Source organism: Pagrus major, chromosome 16 (assembly GCF_040436345.1).
Source record: "Pagrus major chromosome 16, Pma_NU_1.0".
NCBI classification, from domain to species: Eukaryota; Metazoa; Chordata; class Actinopteri; order Spariformes; family Sparidae; genus Pagrus; species Pagrus major.
The window spans coordinates 12,117,145-12,135,837 of record NC_133230.1 but is presented as its reverse complement, the minus strand read 5'-3'; the positions used below and the strand labels follow the sequence as shown (position 1 = coordinate 12,135,837).

Sequence of the window (18,693 nt, the reverse complement as noted above, 5' to 3'; positions counted from 1 at the left end):
GGCCATGATGGTAAAATAATTTGAGATAAATGAAGTTTGCTATCTGCAACTTTATCGTAAATGACATGACATATCTCATTAAAGTAGAGTGAAGCTCTGTATCACTCATGTTTCCAACATAAAAATGTTGCGCCAAGAACAACTTGAATGATGACACGTATACTAAAAGGTCTAAACCAGTCTGATGATTAATTTATTTCCTGATGACACAACCTCATACCCAATCAGGCCGAACCATTTTTGGATATCACGTGATTTCCTCACCTGTGCCGAATTCTCGTTAGTATAACCTGTCTCCCCCCCCCCCCCCCACATGCTGTCTTTAGAGTTGAATATGGAGACCACAAACTGAAGTGGGGGGGGGGGGATTTGTGAAATTCGCAGGTAGGGGGAGGTTTGGGTGACGTGTACGAACACATCTTTGCGTACCAGATTGATACATGCTTAAGACGTCATCTGGCCAGGCCCAGGCTTACAGTGTTGTTTCATACTTTAAAGGGCAAAACTAATTGTCAGTTAAGGTGTAAATGTTGGCTAAGGCTGGTAGAGACTAGAACAAACTTGCATTTCTAATCTGGGTTGGTTTTTGACTTAACTGTTATAGTCTGGAGTCAACAGACCAATTCAAATTAAAGTAAATGAAGCGTGAACTCGCAGATTTCTCTGGGTTCCAGACAACGATTTTCGTGGTTTATTTAAAAAAAGACGACCAAAATCAGGATTATATGCTTCATTGACTTTAAAATAACAGCTTGAAAATCATGTTGATGGTACAGTGTCTTGTAACAGGATGAATGATGTCTCTATCACTTGTTTCTGCGTATAGAGGCTCACAGTGGACAGAATGAGATGCTTGAATGTGGTTGATTTTTGAGTCTCATTCCCAACTCGCTTTGGGATTGTAGGACGGGTCGGCTGCCGTCCCAGAGGGGGAGTGAGACACAAAAATCAACTTTTCTTACAAATAGCACCTTTAAAGGTACAGTCATGGTCAAAAGTTTACATATAGTCCAGTGATTTCTACAGCTCTCATTTTAAAAAAAATCTAAAATATATGACCAAATCTATATATAGATAGTAATTCTAATATTTGGTTAAAGGTCTTTTGGTCATTTTCACCTCATTTAGGTGGTTTTGATAGCCATCCACAGCCAAAAAAATAATCTCCTTCAATCATCAGCTAATGACCCATTTCCAGTGTATGTCAGGGTCTGTTTCTGCCAAGGCATCAGGGCGTCTGCACTTCTGCAGAAAGACATCTGAGTTGGAGGCTTGCCAGCCCAAAGCTTTGGTATTTAACAACCTCACAACGAAAACTCAGCAGTCAAATGACTTCACCTTGACAAAATGCAACCAGCTAATCCTGCACAGTGTGCCTTTAAGCACAGCGCTTTGCTCCTCATCACATGCTGTTTGAATAACATTTGATGTGTTTGGTATTTACTTAGGTGATTGTGAATAAATAAAACTTGAAAGTGTTGGGCCGCACAAGCTTTGTTTAACTGCGCAGTCATGTGATATCTCTGCAGATGCTGATAGTTGTGTAAAGCACCATTACAACACTTTCTACAACCTGTATGATCCTGTGCCAGTGCACTGACACTTGACACTTGCCCAACAATCTCTTTGCACGTAGCTTTCATTTTTACTAACTGATTGCCAACATCCTGAACGCTTCCACTGAAGTGTTAAACACAGGTTTGGGCAGGTATTGAATATGTCTTTAGTTTCGCAGGCAGGCAGGCCATAATTTAAAAATAATGTAATCCACTCACACTAGAGCATAGATACCCAATTAAAACCCATCTGGACCCAGAATTTAGAAAGTGACATGGTGCTTTCAAGCTGTTTTAGTGGGAAAAAAAAGTGTACAAATAATGAAATGCAGTGAGAAAATAAGTGATAAGTGATATTAATTGATAACTGATAATAAGTGATGCATCTACTGTCTGTGTTGGGGCTATACATCCTGTTAGGTGCTGGGGTTTGTTATTCATGTGACAACACAGCGGCTGTTTGTTACTCTCTAGGCAGAAAACATTTATTCTGCTTTAAAATTGACTGTGTCGTGTTCTCAAGATCAGCTTGAGCTCAGTTACTACTCTCTTGGACATGGTCTGGTTTGGGTTGGGATAAGTTTTACACTTTGATGGCCATCCCGGTAGCTAACTAACTCAGTAACGTTACATTGTTACTGCTGATTTGTGTCTGACGGTCTCACAGTTTGACGTATTTCGATGTTGCATTCCTCCCTTTGATGGCACATGAGGGGCTTGAAGGGTTGTCCCATTTAATAGGGAGAGATTTCAACCACTACCCCTTTAAGTCTGTTCTGAAGGGCAAAGGCGTGATCGAGAAAACTAGAAATGGGATTGGAGTGATCCACCTCGACATCCTCCCCCTGGATGGACACAGGTGTCAGAGTAGTCCACAATCAGCTTGTACGTTTTGCTTATGTTGAGCTGGAACTGGTTCACTAAACCCACCTGGTCTTCCTTCTCCTGTTGAACCACTGATACAGTCCGGGTGGCAGGTTGCTGCTGGAAAAGGGGATTATATTGGGGCAGGAGGTGAACTGAGCTGTGGTTTTATTATCCCTGCTTTAGCATTTTTATAAACCTCTATAGAGCTGATGGGAACCCTTTCTCGTCATCATATTTGTTACTAAATGTTTAAAAACGGATTGAAGCTTTAGGCATCAAGTGCAGTGCTTTTGTTGTGTGGACCTGTTGTTGACAGTGCACTCCATTAACATGACTTCAGACGCTAATTACAAACCAGTAACCACCTAGAAGTTTTGTTCAGGCAGTCTGAAAGTGTTGAAAGTAACTGTCAGGCATTCAGCTGGAGGGGGGGGGATTACTTTCTGCAGCAGGTTGGGCAAGTGTGAAAATGAGCAGAGCTTTTGAGTTTCATGAAAACAAAAAGTCCCACAATTCCAGCTGGGATACATCAGCATTTTTGAAAGTAACTCCTTTCATTTCAGTGCACTCAACTTTAACCTTTGTCATAAGTCTTTCACTGGCCACTTATGAGCAAAGGATTTCTTCCTTTATCTCCGCTGAAGGTCATGACAGGATATTACCCAATCTGTTCCCAGTCTGCCTGAAACTCCAGGCCAGGAATGTTTTTTCAATACTGTTTCCATTGTCCGTTATTGTCAGCACCACACCCAGCTCAGCTCCTGAATGCCTCCCATCAGTAATGTGTCCACTTTTCTTTAGAAGCATCTGAAAATAAATCGCCAAGATTATGTGTTTCTGTTCTGATTATTCAAAATCACAAAGGCTGTATTTATAACACACTTTCCTCACCAAGCTCTCCGCTGCTTGTATGCAAAGCTGGCCCCTTATCTAATGCTTATTATGTTGTTTTAAAGGATAAGTTCACCCAAAAATGCAAATCCAGTCCATCATGCTGATGAAAAGTCAGGTTAAGTTTTGTAGTCCACAAAACATTTCTGGAGCTTCACAGCAAAACAGAGTCGCAGCGTTCTCCTGAACAACTGAAGATGGAGGCTTGTTTTAAAATGTAATAAAAACACAGAATAAAAGCATCAAATGGCTCCATACAGCTTGTCCAGTGTAATCCAACTCTCCAGAAGCCCCGAGATCCCAAAGTGATTTGAAAAGATGTTATTTAAACCATTTTAAATCTTCACTGTACCCGCGGGGGCTAAAAGCACGTCGAAGACTTGGATTAGGCCGGACAAGCTGTATGGAGCCATTTTATGTAGTTTTTCATTTATTTTTTTTTTTTCCTCATCTACGGCAGTTGACTTTCCGATCGGCTTCGGGGTGAGTAGCTAACGACTGCATTTTACATTTTTGGGTGAATTTATCCTTTAATCCTAAACCTGATTCCTCTTTGGAAACTCACCCCTTGAACAGGTGACAACCAGTCAAGACCTGGCTGCACAAAGATGCGACTCTGTCTGAGAAAGAACGCCAACATTCATGCACACACGTCAAAGAAATCGACTGTGAGCCAAAATCAATTGTAAATTGACATCACACACACACAGTCTATAGTTTGTTGCTGTTAATAATTTAGCCTCCACTCAGTAATGTTTAGTTTCCTACTGATTCCCCATAAACTCGAACAATATGTGGTATGTTTCACATTCCAGGACCGCACTGGACAGGTTTTTATCAGCCTGTGTTATCTGAGGCACACCCAGCTTCTCTCTCCACATGCATCAGTTGTGACAGCCCTGACACCGAGCTGTTAACTCACTGTTTGGTTAAGCATGCTCTGCAGAAGAATGAATGTCAAAGTCATCGATAAAATCTACATTTATCAACATTTGCTTTTCTTTTTTATTCTATCTCACCATCGTTGAGGTGACACTTCCCACATGACGGCAGGGTAGCTGAAAACAACACATCATTGTACCAAAACGAGTGAAGAGTCCAACACTTAATCTCAATCAATCAATCAATCAATCAATCTTTATTTGTATAGCAGCAAAAGTTATCAACAGTCCTGGATTAATTTATTTACAGAGACCCAACATTTGCCCCATGAACAAACACTTGGCGACAGTGGTGAGAAAAAACTGCCTTTAAACAGGCAGAAACCCATTTATTTGGACTCATTTATGTCCCTATGCTGCTGTTTTCACACCCACATTTCCACCCTCGGGGATCAATAAAGGATGATCTTATCTCTAAACAGCTGAAAATGCAAATTGATAGAAAAAGTCTGCTAAAATTAACTGCTCAGTTCTGCCTCCCGGGCCGGTGTCGGCTCTTAAGATCCATCACGTAGGAGGTTGTCATCAGTTTGCACATAATGTCTTGTTCTGAAAGTAAAAAGGAACAGTGGCCATCAGCAAAATAAAGTTGAGTAAAGAGTATATTTCATCTCTCAGTCTAGTCGAGTAAATGTTCAATTATCGACTCACAAAATAAATATGTTGTGTGAAACACCTCAGTGTGTTAGATGCATCCCTCCAAGCATGCATGTACAATATTAATGAATATGTAGATACAACAGAGCTGCACAATGTGGTAAAGGCAGATCTTATGATTGCAATATGATTCACGATTAATGGGAATGATCATTTTTGCATCACAAAAATTTCATTTTCACTGAAAAAAACTTTGAATTACAATTAATTAATAAAATCTGGAGGACAAGATTAGTAAACATCTCTGCAGCACTACATTACTTGATTATAATGCTGTTTTATCAAACATTTTGATTTTATGAAACAATAATTGCAGCTTCTTGCCATTTGGATATCACACTTTGCCATATTTTGACTTCAGTGATATTTTTGATTAACTGTGCAGCCCTAATATACATCACGTTCATTGACTCATATGAATCCCAGATGGTAGAAAGTCTGATTCATAAGTAGAATAAGTTGGAATAAATATTGAGATTTGTTCTGAAAATAAACAGAATGGGACTACTTTTCCTTTTCCAAACCATAATAATAACACGTGTTTAACCGTCAAAGGGAAGTTACCACTTACACTTTATATGTAATGCCACAATAATTACCCTATCATTATACATCTATAATCTACATCGATGCATCCATGCATGGAAGTGGCCCTGACATGAGGCGTGTCCTCTTTGGCAAACAAGACGACTATTGTCGGAATGAGCTGATGCTTATTTTTCTGTGGAAGATGATTGATAATCGTTGCATCACATCAACCTGCCCATTAATTATCGGTTTCTAATCAAGAGACCTGTTGAAACATTTATGACTTTGGCAAACTCTCAAACTGTTTCTCAGCATTTAAAACTTGGCACTTGAGCGGCTGATGTAACCTGTCATGTAACCTTCAAGTGTCGAACATTTATGGATTTAACGATTAAAAGATCACAGTGGATTTAGAGGCTAAATACAATAATTTCTCTTAATCTTCAATTAACTTTTAACATAGCAGTTTAACATAGCTACAATACAGAGTATGAAACTGACGTGCTGCACAGAGAGTTTACAGCTTTCCATAATTTTCAACTCTTGTACCTAGTCGTGTAATTACAGCTTTCAACAGCTACGCCCTGCATCAATCAGCTAAGAATGGCCAAAGCTCTTTGAGTCAGCAGTTAACCTTTGTTGTTGAAGGAAATTATCACTGTGAGTAACCAAAACACTTCCTGGGTTCCTGGAACAGACTACCCCTCATTACTATCGTATATATCCTCAAATCACAACAACCAACAAATAAAGACAATAACTCTTAATTTTGAATGTGGAAAAACATCTTAAAGTACCCATGAAGTCAAAATCATTGTTTTAGTGTTTTTATCACGTGTGTCTTGCTCCGTATCTCACTTATACACTCGTATCAGGCCAAATACTGGCAAAAAAGTCACTCTGAGGTATTCCTAATCGTATTTTGGAGTTTGTATTTTCCTTGAAAACGATAAAAAATATCGGTGACTCATCCTGCACTCGCACTTGCAAACGCTCTCTTCATTTTTTTAGGCTGCTGAAGACGTATAAAAAGTGGGAAAATATTGTCTTGTTTTTTGTCCTCCAGCTGCTCTGCCTCAACTTCGGACAGATAGCTTTACTTGTTGCTAAAGTAACTGCTAACTGAGTAGCTGGCTGGTTACGGTGCAAGCTATTTGCCAAAGAGCCAGCTGGCAAGAAAACCGCCTCAGTACAGTGGCTCAAACTGGCCTCCATCTTCTCAGAGGCTGCGTTGTTGCTGCTGAAACAAGTCAGAACTCCATTTGCCATTTCATGGGAACTTTAAAGGAATACTACATGTAGGATATTTCTCAAAACAATATAAAGACTCAATATAATCCCTCTCAATCAACACTTATGATCCAATAGAAGTGTGTGGCAATGTCTGTATCTGCAGAGACCACACCCTCCGCCTGTATTTTCTTATTATATTAGTATTTTGTTGTTCAGGGCGTTTCTTGGTGTCAGCGATTCTGGAGACAGACAGGTGACTGTTGAGCTTCATTCCCATGTTGTAAAAAACCCACACTTTGGGTTGGACTCCAAGAAAGGTGTCACTCAGAGGTTTTTGCACTGATTAACATCCACTGTCAATGTCATCTAGTCCAGCAGATACTTGCCTCATCACACATTATGTATCAGGGTGGAGATTCTGAAGAAAAACTCAACTCACTCATGGTTTCGAGCTTGTATTGGCATGTTTCTGTTAGGTGTGTATCTAAAAGGTCATTTGCAGGTCTTTCGGGAAGCTTTCAAACCAAATCCCTCACATTTCTATGAAGTAAAATCTGTCTGTTGTCTGTCTGTCATTACTTCCTCGAGATGTTTGGCAGTGATGGTAATGGTACTTTGCCCTTTCTTCATGCACCACTCCCCTTTTGGGTGACGGCAGCCTCTAATTGGACTGGCAGTGAGTGTAAATGTTCAGGTCTCTGCCAATTTAATAGCATAAAACAAGAATATCGTATGGATTTTTAGCTGTTTGGAGCCTAAATCTGATGGCAAGACAGGCAAACAATTATGTCATGTTGTAGTCGATCTACATTCGGGCGTCATTATACGGAAAAAATAGAATAAATAGTGGATGATGAGTGTCCTTTCAGTGCCCTTTACACACAACTATTTTTCTGAATGTCGTGGTCATTTTTCTGTCATCTGTCATTAAGACTCTTTATGTTGCTGTTTCATAATCTGTCCAACGTGACTTTACTGTAAACTAATCACATCGCTGTGGCAAAGAAGAACCTCAGCCGTTTGTGCTTAATTACGCAATCGTTTACTACACTTCCAACGTTACTTTGTGGTGTTTACAAGATTCATTATGAGAAGGTAGCTCAGCTCAATTTATGTGTATTATTAACATTAAAACAGCCTCTGCTCCTGGCGGTCCGTCGAGTGGACAGACTGGTAAACCAAACTCTATTCGAAAAGCAGGCCTTACTTTTTCACGGTAGAAACTGTAGTTACAACTTAACAAAGGCCTTTTTTATTCATTTCGATCTACAGGCACAATCATTTTCTCAGTAACATCATTAACTAACCTGTGATGAGGTGTTTGACACAGATGGACACGTATTTTCACCATTTTCATTCTCTCTGTGGACGACCTGAAGCCACAGATCTCTTCCTTTACTGTAAGTAAATAAAATCCCAACCTTTGGGATTTTTTATTTTTTGACGTGAGAAACGCAACACAGCGGTTTTTAGACAAGTCTCTACTAGCCGTTTTCTGTTTCGCACCAGAATTTTCACAGCGTTTGTTTTCACCCAAAGGGCGACGTGGACGTTGTGCGGCTGCTTTCATCTATGGCCGTTGCCAACTTGGTTTTTTGGAGCCAGACGCAACCGTATTTGGACGAGGGAGTGAAGCTGGGGAAGATATCCTGATTGGATCTGACTAAGAACCTGTGGTAGTCACTCACAAGGTAGCTGTGCCCTCGAGTATTCTCTGACTTATGGTTTATTTTGCTCTAAACGGGACCTTAATCAACAAAATGAACATCATGCTGTACTGAAGAAGACTAGAAACCAGCAACTGAGACCATAAACTCCTCAGTTGCCCCTGGTGGCCATGAGCGGGAATGCAGGGTTAAGGCACTTCTGCATTGGCTTCAGAAATCTTTCACGAGGACTCGACTTTCTGCCAAATATTTTGGAGTCTAAAAAAAGCTTCAGTCATGGTTGAGGTAAAAAATACAGTTCCTCTAAGCTGCTTATGTGTTCGCTGTTACAGAGTTACACAAGCAGCAGACAGGATGCCTTCTGTGGAAGCATTTCAAAGGAAAGTTAAGACTTTCCTCAGAACTACCCACATGTGCCAGCCAAACACCGGTGCATGCCTCTACAGTCGTGTATTGTATTATTTTGATAGGCATAACACACACACACACTGGCCTGTGATTGACATGTCTTTATTAGTCGTGTTAAATGGAAATCTTTGAACACACCGCCGAATATAAAAAACGATTATCGCCCTGATGTTCCCATGATGACTGATTTCAAGACTGCGCCTTGTCTGTGCTGCTTGTAAATATTAAAAGCAGACCACAGTAGATAAGAGGTGCACGTTATCTTGAAGCCAGCAGAGTATTAAGATTGAAATCTCTCCCTTCCAGAGCGCCAGACCTGCCTGGTATTTTTATTTGAAACATGAGTGTTTCACCTGGAATCTGGACAGAACTGAATTTAACCCTCATGCTGCAGCTGGTGAAAAATAATCTGTGCAAAGTCATTTGTGAAAGTCACTGTTTGTGTTGCTATTTCAGGCTCTTATAGTAATCCAGATCCCACCCAGAAACTCTTTGTTTGTTGTCTTTTGACTCACATTACGGAGTTTAAACGAGCATGCAAACAAACTACTGACTGCAGTAACAGAGATCCTCTCACAGTAATTAATACATGAAGATGAGAGCCGAGGCAGGTGAGGGGTGTGGAGAGACAAGTGAATGAAGATGATGTTTCTTACAGCAGATGATATGTGAGACGTCAAGTTTTGTTTTTGTTTTGTTTTCTGGTGATCCATTTTCTAAGTTTGATCTAAGTTGTTTTCTCTCCTGTGATTGACTTGAGAACTGGTGGAGAAAAAGTTTTGCCAGGATAATCTTTCTGGAAAAAAAAAAACAGTTTTTCACCAAATAAAAAACAGTTTTTCAGGACAATTTTTCTTTGTCTTTTTGAAAAAAGAAGTTTTAATTTTTTATGTGTGAGAGTTACTTTAAAAATAATTCAGTGAAAATAAATTTTCAGAAGAAAATAATTCTGTAAAAATACATTTTCTGGATAAATATTTTTTGAAACAAATTTTCTGGATAAATATTTTTTGAAACAAATTTTCTGGATAAATTTTTTTTTAAAACAAATTTTCAGGAGAAATATTTTTTGAAACACATTTTCAGGGGAAATATTTTTGAAACAAATTTTCAGGAGAAATATTTTTGAAACAAATTTTAGGGGAAATATTTTTTGAAACAAATTTTCAGGGGAAATTTTAAAAAAAAAAAAAAATTTCAGGAGAAATTTTTTTTTAAACAATTTTCAGGGGAAATATGTTTTGAAACAAATTTTCAGGAGAAATATTTTTAAAACAAATTTTCAGGAGAAATATTTTTTAAACAAATTTCAGGGGAAATATTTTTTTAAAACAAATCTTCAGGAGAAATATTTTTTAAAAAACAACTTTTCAGGAGAAATATTTTTTTAAAACAAATTTTCAGGAGAAATATTTTTTGAAACACATTTTCAGGGGAAATATTTTTTTGAAACAATTTTCAGGAGAAATATATTTTTATATTTTATATCTTTTTTAATGACAAACTGAATGATTCTGACTCTGTGGTGGCATCAGCCATTTTCTATGGAGTAGTCTGCTGAAGCAGCAGCATCTTGGCAGCAGATAGGAAGAGACTTGAAAACTTTATCAAGAAGGCCAGCTCCATCCTGGGACGCTCTCTTGACCCAGTGCAGGTGGTGGGAGAGAGCAGGATGATGGACAAGCTGTCATCGCTGCTGGTGAAGGAGTCCCACCCCCTGCAGGACACTATCTGATACACCTCAAGTGTGTGAAGGAGAGGTATCGCTGGCCCTTCCTTCCTGCTGCTGTCAGACTCTACAACCAGCACTGCTCCCAGTAGACCTCACTGTGCACTGTGCAATAAAAACTCTATACATAACCCATTTCTCATTTTGGTTTGCACTAACTGGGCAATTTTCATACTCATATTTATTATTTATTAATAGCAATACACTGCCCACACTGTTTATACTTACACTGTTTATATTTGTACATATTATGTATATACTAGTCAATTTCTATTTCTTACCTTTTTATTATATTGTTCATTTTTTACTAATATTATTGTTTATTATTATTTGTTATTTTTTTCGGGTGTGAAACCAAGTGGAGAATTTTGAAATTCAGGATAAGTTTTTACCCTGTGTGAAACAGAGAGAAACTGTTTTCAGGAGATTTTTTTTTTGATGAAAAACAGTGAAAAAAATTTCAGTAGAAATTTTTTTTTCATGTGTGAGAGCCAGTAAAAAACAAACTTTCAATATTTTTTATTTTTTTATTTAAATCATTAAAAAAAAGTGAAGAGTGAAAAAATGTAAAAAAAAAAAAAAAAAAAAAAAAAAAATTCTCCTGAAAACGTTTTTGTCACTCGCATGAAAAAGAAAAACACAAAAAATATTTTCACACCCGGAAAAAAAATAATTTGTCGTGAAAAAAAATGTTTCCACTTGGTTTCACACCCGGAACTTAGAAAGATTATCCTGGCAAAACTTTCCCACCAGTTCTCAAATCAATCACAGGAGATAAAAAACAATTTAGATCAGACATAGAAAATGGATCACCAGAAGAAAAAAAAAAGTCTTTGTTTGCCCCTCAGGGCCTCCGTACTTTAGACTGAAGAATGATGGACTGATGAAGCTGGTGAATCTGCAAGGACTGACCAGGGATGGGGAGGTGGAGGGAGCTCACAAAACAGCAGCATGAAGGAACTAAAGGCAGCGAGAAAATCATCTTTAAAAAGATGATCGGCTAACAGTGGAGGTTTCACTGTGCTACTGGATAGATGTGACTCGCTGATGTGAACAGCTGATAACTCAATTGACGACTCCAGATAATGACAGCAGGAATAATGAGTGAGCATGTGTGAGAGGAGTGATTGACAGGATGGTATGAGAATTAACCTAGACTTAAAAGTATCAGGTGTCGGCAGTGTTGAACTTGTTCTGCAGAACTCATGCAAATGCCAGTGGTTGCTCGCTGTAGGCTATATTTAGTCCATGTTGACTGTTGACTGAGTTCCTTCCTTTGTGTTTGCATCTTGGGTTGAACAAAAGCACTCACACCTGATCTAAATTCCTGCCCTGACTCCTTATTTTCTCGAAGTGAAGATCATGAGCCGCATTTCTTAGATCTGACAAATAATCTGAAACTAAGATGAAGACTGAGACACATTTTGGAGTGGGTACGAAATGTCATTGGCTATTAAGAAAAATACATAAGCTTCTTTCTTTCTTTCTTTCTTTCTTTCTTTCTTTCTTTCTTTCTTTCTCTTTGTTGCATTTTGGCTGCAAACAATAAGGACAAAGCTTCACTGATTGTGTCTATGGCTCTTTATGTCTGCATTTGGCAGTAAAGTATCAAATTCCCCTTGTTATAGCTTTTCTCTGTAATACCGGGCCTACTGGCAGCAGGATGTGTTTCTTCCTGCTCTGGTTCAGATGTCTTTTGTTTTTGATTCGGCCGACTTCCTGTCATGTCATCCCTATTTTCATATTATAAATATAATACGTTGTTTTTTAAGCTGAAATCGTCACTGTAGCTCCGAAGCTAAAAGTGTTAGCACAAACTCCGTCATTATGTTTTCAAATCAGTTTGGGATCTCGGGGCTTTCAAAGACTTGGATTATGCCGGACAAGCTGCATGGAGCCATTTTATGTTTTGTTTTTTGAATGTTTTAAAACGAGTCCCCGTCTGCTTCAGTTGTTTAGGAGAATTCTGCAATGCTTTTGCTGTGAAGCTTCAGAAATGGGGCAGGATGGGGGAGCGTAGTTAATGACTGGATTTTTTATTTTTGGTTGAACTAATCCTTTAAAGGACTAACATGTCTAAGCAATGCTTCATCGAGCCACTAGCACGGTAAATATTGTTATTCTGTGGACCCTTTAGACACACCGTCAGTCAGATGGCAGGAAGCAGTTCACTTCGGCCTTACTCTGTGATGTTTTGTGGCACCTGAACGACATTTTCCTGTGAAAAACTTCAAAACTGATGTTCACTGGGGTGTGGAGAGAAAGAGAATGAGAAACAAAGGCAGAGGAAGGGAGCTGCAGTGATTCACTTGGTTGAAGTATTCTCAGGAATCCGGGGGTGCACACAGCCCTCGCCTATTTTAGATGCACTTTAGCGAAACCCTTGAAGTTGCTGATCCCGGCTGTGATCATTCTGAGGAAAATTACAGCAGCATGGAGAAGCCAGAGGGGTGCGGTGTCACGCTGTGCGCCTCCCTCTCAGGGAATTTACTGATTAAGCTGCAACACTCTGGTGACAAATATCTGAAGCGAGCAATGAAGCAGCACAGGGTCAGTTTGATATAATACTGCCTGCTCTACATTTACATTTAGGTCTAATATGATTACCAGTAGAGGAAGAAGTCAAATTAAGCAAACCAATTTTAATTTATTTAACAAAATTGAAACCACTATAGGATGAGCTGCTGCTGAGGTTATTAAGTGAGGTTTTTAATTTCACTTTCTGCACACTGAGGTTGTGGTTTAGTTTTTCACCTGAAATCAGCTCTTGTGAGACAAAATTCTGACTTCTGACACTTCGTGTGGACTATTTCTTTTCCTCCGTTGTTTATTTCATTCTCAGGAGATTACAAATGTTGATTAAGCTTTAAGGAACAGGAGGGAACAATTTTTTCTTGTGCTAATGGATGGATTTATCTCGTCATCTTGGGAAAACAAAGCTTGTTTTCTCTGGATCTCAAGAAAACAAATAAAATTGAATTTGTTATCACGGACATACTGGAGTTCCCCGGAAGGTTTTAAAGGATTTTTTTAGAGTGTATATAATTTGCCTCTGTACTGGGAAACTAATGCATACAAAGTACTGATACACTCAATAAAAAACTCATTCATTACTTGTTTTATAGTTGTATATTGATGATAATATATTGTTATAACAAAATCCCACTGCACACCATTCAGGACCCACTGGACTCCATAAAAGATTGGATATTAAATACAGTTTTAAACAATATTAAATAGTTTATAAACTAGATAAGAAGTTGACTGATCAAATAGTTAAATTCTTAATGGAAAAATAATAATCCAAATTAATGGATAATGCAATTTCAAAAATAAAATGTCACAACCTTTCGTTGCAACCAAATTACATAAAAGGTTGATAAGATCTAATATCAATATTTTGTGTGAAAAACGTATGAAATAAAAACCTAATATAGCCTTTCATTAGTATGTTGAAAAATCAGTAAAGGCACAAAAGATAGAAATGAAAATATAAATCCAGCCAAAGTTTATTTTTCTTTGTAAACAAACACAATGCCAAGTGAAAGTACAATCATGAAAGTACACTGAACAAAATTATGTCACACTGCTGCACGAGCTCATAAATAATTTATAACCGATATACACTGTAAATAGTTAGCAACTACAAAATCATTTTTTGCTTCATCAATAAGGCCACAAAGTTTAACTTGCATTAATATATTAACAACCAACAGTCTGCAGGAACAACAGCTAATCCATTTCTATAACTTCATCGCTGGCCTCCTCTGGCTGTGGATGCTGCATGAGCCCCTCCTGGTAGGACTCTGGTTCTGGAGGTGGTGGAAGGGTGAAGAAGATCTGTCCCCAGTCCTGACATATTAAACAAACACATTTATACAAGGATTTAATAGTAGTTTTTTTCTAATACAATATTTCTTTGAAAAAATGTTCAGGAGAAATATTTTTTGAAACAAATTTCAGGAGAAATTTTTTTTAAACAATTTCAGGAGAAATGTTTTTGAAACAAATTTCAGGAGAAATTTTTTTTAAACAATTTCAGGAGAAATGTTTTTGAAACAAATTTCAGGAGAAATATTTTTGAAAACATTTTCAGGAGAAATATTTTTGAAAACATTTTCAGGAGAAATATTTTTGAAAACAATTTCAGGAGAAATTTTTTTTTTTAAACAAATTTCAGGAGAAATATTTTTTTGAAACAATTTCAGGAGTACGGAAGCGCATTGCATTCACTGGATAAAAAAAAAATTAGCCACCTTATCTCGTAATTACGAGAAAAGATCTCGTAATTATGAGATCAGGATGTTGTAATTACGAGAAAAGATCTCGTAATTACGAGATCTTTTCTCATAATTACGAGAAAAGATAAAGAAAAAGGAAACGTCTGTAAATCCTCTCTCAGTGGCAATGATGGCGCTATCGCAGTTAATCTGCTATTATTACCTTCTCGGTTTGAGACACTGGGAAATACTGATGTTTCTGAAAAATGAGGATGGTATTAAAATTAGAATGTCAACACTGCGCAGGCATCTCAAGGCGTTAGGATTGTTCAGGCGGAAAGCCCAGTCTGACGTGCTGGATGTCGCTCTGTTTCTGCAGGAGCAGTCGAACCAACACGGGATGCTTCATGGATACAAATTCATGCATTTGAAATGCATCCAATCTGGTTTGGTAGTGACTCAAAGAACTGTGCGGCACCTGTTAAAAATCCGAGATTACGAGATCAGGATGTCGTAATTACGAGATCTTTTCTCGTAATTATGAGAAAGGGGGTCTATTTTTTTTTTAATCCAGTGAATGCAATGCGCTTCCGTACAGGAGAAATATTTTTGAAAACATTTTCAGGAGAAATATTTTTTTGAAACAATTTCAGGAGAAATATTTTTTTGAAACAATTTCAGGAGAAATATTTTTTTGAAACAATTTCAGGAGAAATATTTTTGAAAAAAAAAACAATTTCAGGAGAAATATTTTTGAAAACATTTTCAGGAGAAATATTTTTGAAACAAATTTCAGGAGAAATATTTTTGAAAACATTTTCAGGAGAAATATTTTTGAAAACAATTTCAGGAGAAATATTTTTGAAAACAATTTCAGGAGAAATATTTTTTTGAAACAATTTCAGGAGAAATATTTTTGAAAACAATTTCAGGAGAAATATTTTTGAAAACATTTTCAGGAGAAATATTTTTGAAACAAATTTCAGGAGAAATATTTTTTTGAAACAATTTCAGGAGAAATATTTTTGAAAACAATTTCAGGAGAAATTTTTTTTTGAAACAAATTTCAGGAGAAATATTTTTGCAACAAATTTCAGTAGAAATATTTTTTTGAAACAATTTCAGGAGAAATATTTTTGAACACAATTTCAGGAGAAATATTTTTTTGAAACAATTTCAGGAGAAATATTTTTGAAAACATTTTCAGGAGAAATATTTTTGAAAACATTTTCAGGAGAAATATGTTTGAAAACATTTTCAGGAGAAATATTTTTCTGTAACAAATTTCAGGAGAAATATTTTTGAGACAAATTTCAGGAGAATTTTTTTTCTGAAACAAATTTCAGGAGAAATTTTTTTTGAAACAAATTTCAGGAGAAATTTTTTTTGAAACAAATTTCAATGCTGATAATTGCAGCTAGAATTGAGTTACCAATTACAAAATGATTTTTTGCTTCATCAGCTGACTTCTTTTATCAACAAGGCCACAAAGTTTAATCTGCATTAATATATTACCAACCAACAGTCTGCAGGAACAACAGCTAATCCAGCTCTATAACTTCATCGCTGGCCTCCTCTGGCTGTGGATGCTGCGTGAGCCCCTCCTGGTAGGACTCTGGTGCTGGAGGTGATGGAAGGGTGAAGAAGATCTGTCCCCAGTCCTGACATATTAAACAAACACATTTTTACAAGGATATAATAGCATTTTTTTCCTAATACACCTTGCCTGTAGTATTTAAAGACAACAGTCACTTACAGCAGGAGGTCCAGGCTCTGGTGGAGGTGGGTAATGCAGATGACTTGACTGAAAGTGGGGGAACATTTGGGGTCCAAACAGGGCATTATTGTAAAGCCCAGCAGGCACAGGTGGTACCCACGGCATGTTGAACATGAAGTTTGGATACGGGGCGAACTTGCTGGAGCAAAGAGCTGGCATCCGAAATGGAAAGTGGATAACAGGCGGAGGTGCAGTCGGGCCAAATCTAGTAAAGTCTGGAGCATCTGGAAGGAAAGATAAGACAAAAACTACATTTGAACATTTTAATCTTCCTGAAGATAATTTTATTTAATTTAAAACAGGCGTCTTAGCATTAGGGAGGACGTTTCTCTGCCATCCATTTACATTGAAGCCATAATTAAATGTAAAATGGCAAGAAAATATGCACATATCGAATGGTGCTCAGTAGAGCGCATACCTCCACCAACACCCAACGGTCCATTTTTGTATTAACTCATAGATACAGATTTCTTTGTCAACATCCATTCACTCCTGAGAATTTTACACGAGAAAACAAACAAACAAACAAACAAAAAACACCAGATCTGTTAAAGAAAGTGAGAAAAATAAATCCTGGATCTCTCCCTTCATCTGGATCCACACCAAAAGTTTCTGGGGTTAATGCTCATGTCTTCAGACGCCATGATAGTTTTTACATGATTTCCTTTTAGACAGTCATTTTTTTTCCCGCCACTCTCCTCCCACTCCGACTGTGCGCGTGCAGTTGTGCGCCGCTTGCTCCACGAGCGGCTCTGTTCGACCAATCAGCAGGCGTTCCATACACGGCCGTTGATGACTCTGTATAAACTGTCTCTATGACGTGAAATCTATTACTGAACATTATGAAACTAGTAATTTAGATCCAAAATGGCGGCTGTATTCTCCTCTTCTCTCCTCTCCCGTCATGTAGTTAGTTTAAATGTTTAACCATTTCTTGTCGGTGCTCTAAGCGGACTTTAACTCATCTGTCGTTAGCTAGCTGACACAGAACGGGTTGGCTAAATGTAATTATTTTTCTTGAAGTAAAAACTTTCTCATCGTGTTGTAACATCTCAAACACATTATATTTAGCCATATTAGGATTATATAATGTTAACCTACCTGATCCTTCCTCACTGGAGGCTGATGCCGGGCCCTCGTCGTCCACAGCGGCTGGTCTGCTCCGGAGGTCAAGGGGGCGCCCGGCGGCGGCGGCGGCTCCTCCAGATGGCTGACATATCAGTATTCCAGTCGGTGTGGCCGACTGATGAGCGCCTCCGTCCGGGGCCGAGCCGCTCCCGGTCCCCTCGGCCTTTGGTCTCACCTCGCTGGTTCGGGCGCAGGGATGCTGCTCCGTGTCTTGCGGGGGGTGCTGGCCTCCTCCCTGGCTGCGGTGGAGGGCGGTGATCCGAGTCCTCTGAGTTATCAGGTAGCACCTCCAGCAGCTGCACTCCAGAAACGGGCATAACTTTACGTGGCCCTTCCTCGGGACGATGATGCCGTGATGCCGGCATCTCGTACATGTAGGCTTTCGTGGTTGCGCGACGGATTTGGATGAGGAGGACATCAGCAGCTGAGTTAAGGCTAAACTTTTTTCTTTTAAATAGTCTGATTAGCAAAGAGCCTCCTCACACGTAGGGGCCTGTGTGTGACCCGGTCTGACCTCTGCTCTGTATGAATGTATCACTTTCAGCCGTGGGAATATGTGACGCGTTATGATTATTGGCTGAGGGCCCATAGAGACCAGCAGTGGACCAATCAGACACCTTTAGAACCAGAACTCGGCCTCTGATTGGTTGATTGGATGAGCGGTGAGACGTTCCAGGTCAAGCTCACACTCTGGGCAGCCCTGCTCTGGACAGGGATCACCAGAGATGAAATGTAACTGAGTACATTTACTCAAGTACTGTACTTAGATACAGTTTTGAGGCTATCGTTCTTTACTTGAGTATTTCCATTTTCTGCTACTTCATACTTCCACTCCACCACATTTTGGAGCAGAATATTGTACTTCTTACTCCACAACATTTATGTAATCACCTTAGTTACTAGTTACTTTGCAGATTACATGCTGCATCAGAGCTAAAGTAAAACATTCACTTTTACTCAAGTGACTTTTAGGTACTTTTAACAAGACTGCCATTTATTTTATTTTTTTTTACTACTTTATACATCACCTCCACTACATTTTGCCAAAAAGTATTGTTTATTTGAAAACTTTAGTTACTAGTTACTCTGCA

At 38.5% G+C, this 18,693-nt stretch overlaps 1 protein-coding gene across 1 annotated transcript; it reads right to left on the bottom strand.

Moving 5' to 3' along the window:
• Positions 1–14,067: 14,067 nt before the first annotated feature.
• LOC141010267 (uncharacterized) lies at positions 14,068–18,020 on the bottom strand. Its single transcript, XM_073483143.1, has 4 exons — positions 17,576–18,020; positions 16,454–16,698; positions 16,217–16,358; positions 14,068–14,329 (listed from the first exon to the last, which is right to left on the bottom strand). Exons 1-3 carry the CDS (start codon positions 18,018–18,020, stop codon positions 16,239–16,241), a joined length of 810 nt encoding a protein of 269 aa, XP_073339244.1. The 3' UTR covers positions 14,068–14,329; positions 16,217–16,238.
• Between the last annotated feature and the right edge of the window lie 673 nt (positions 18,021–18,693).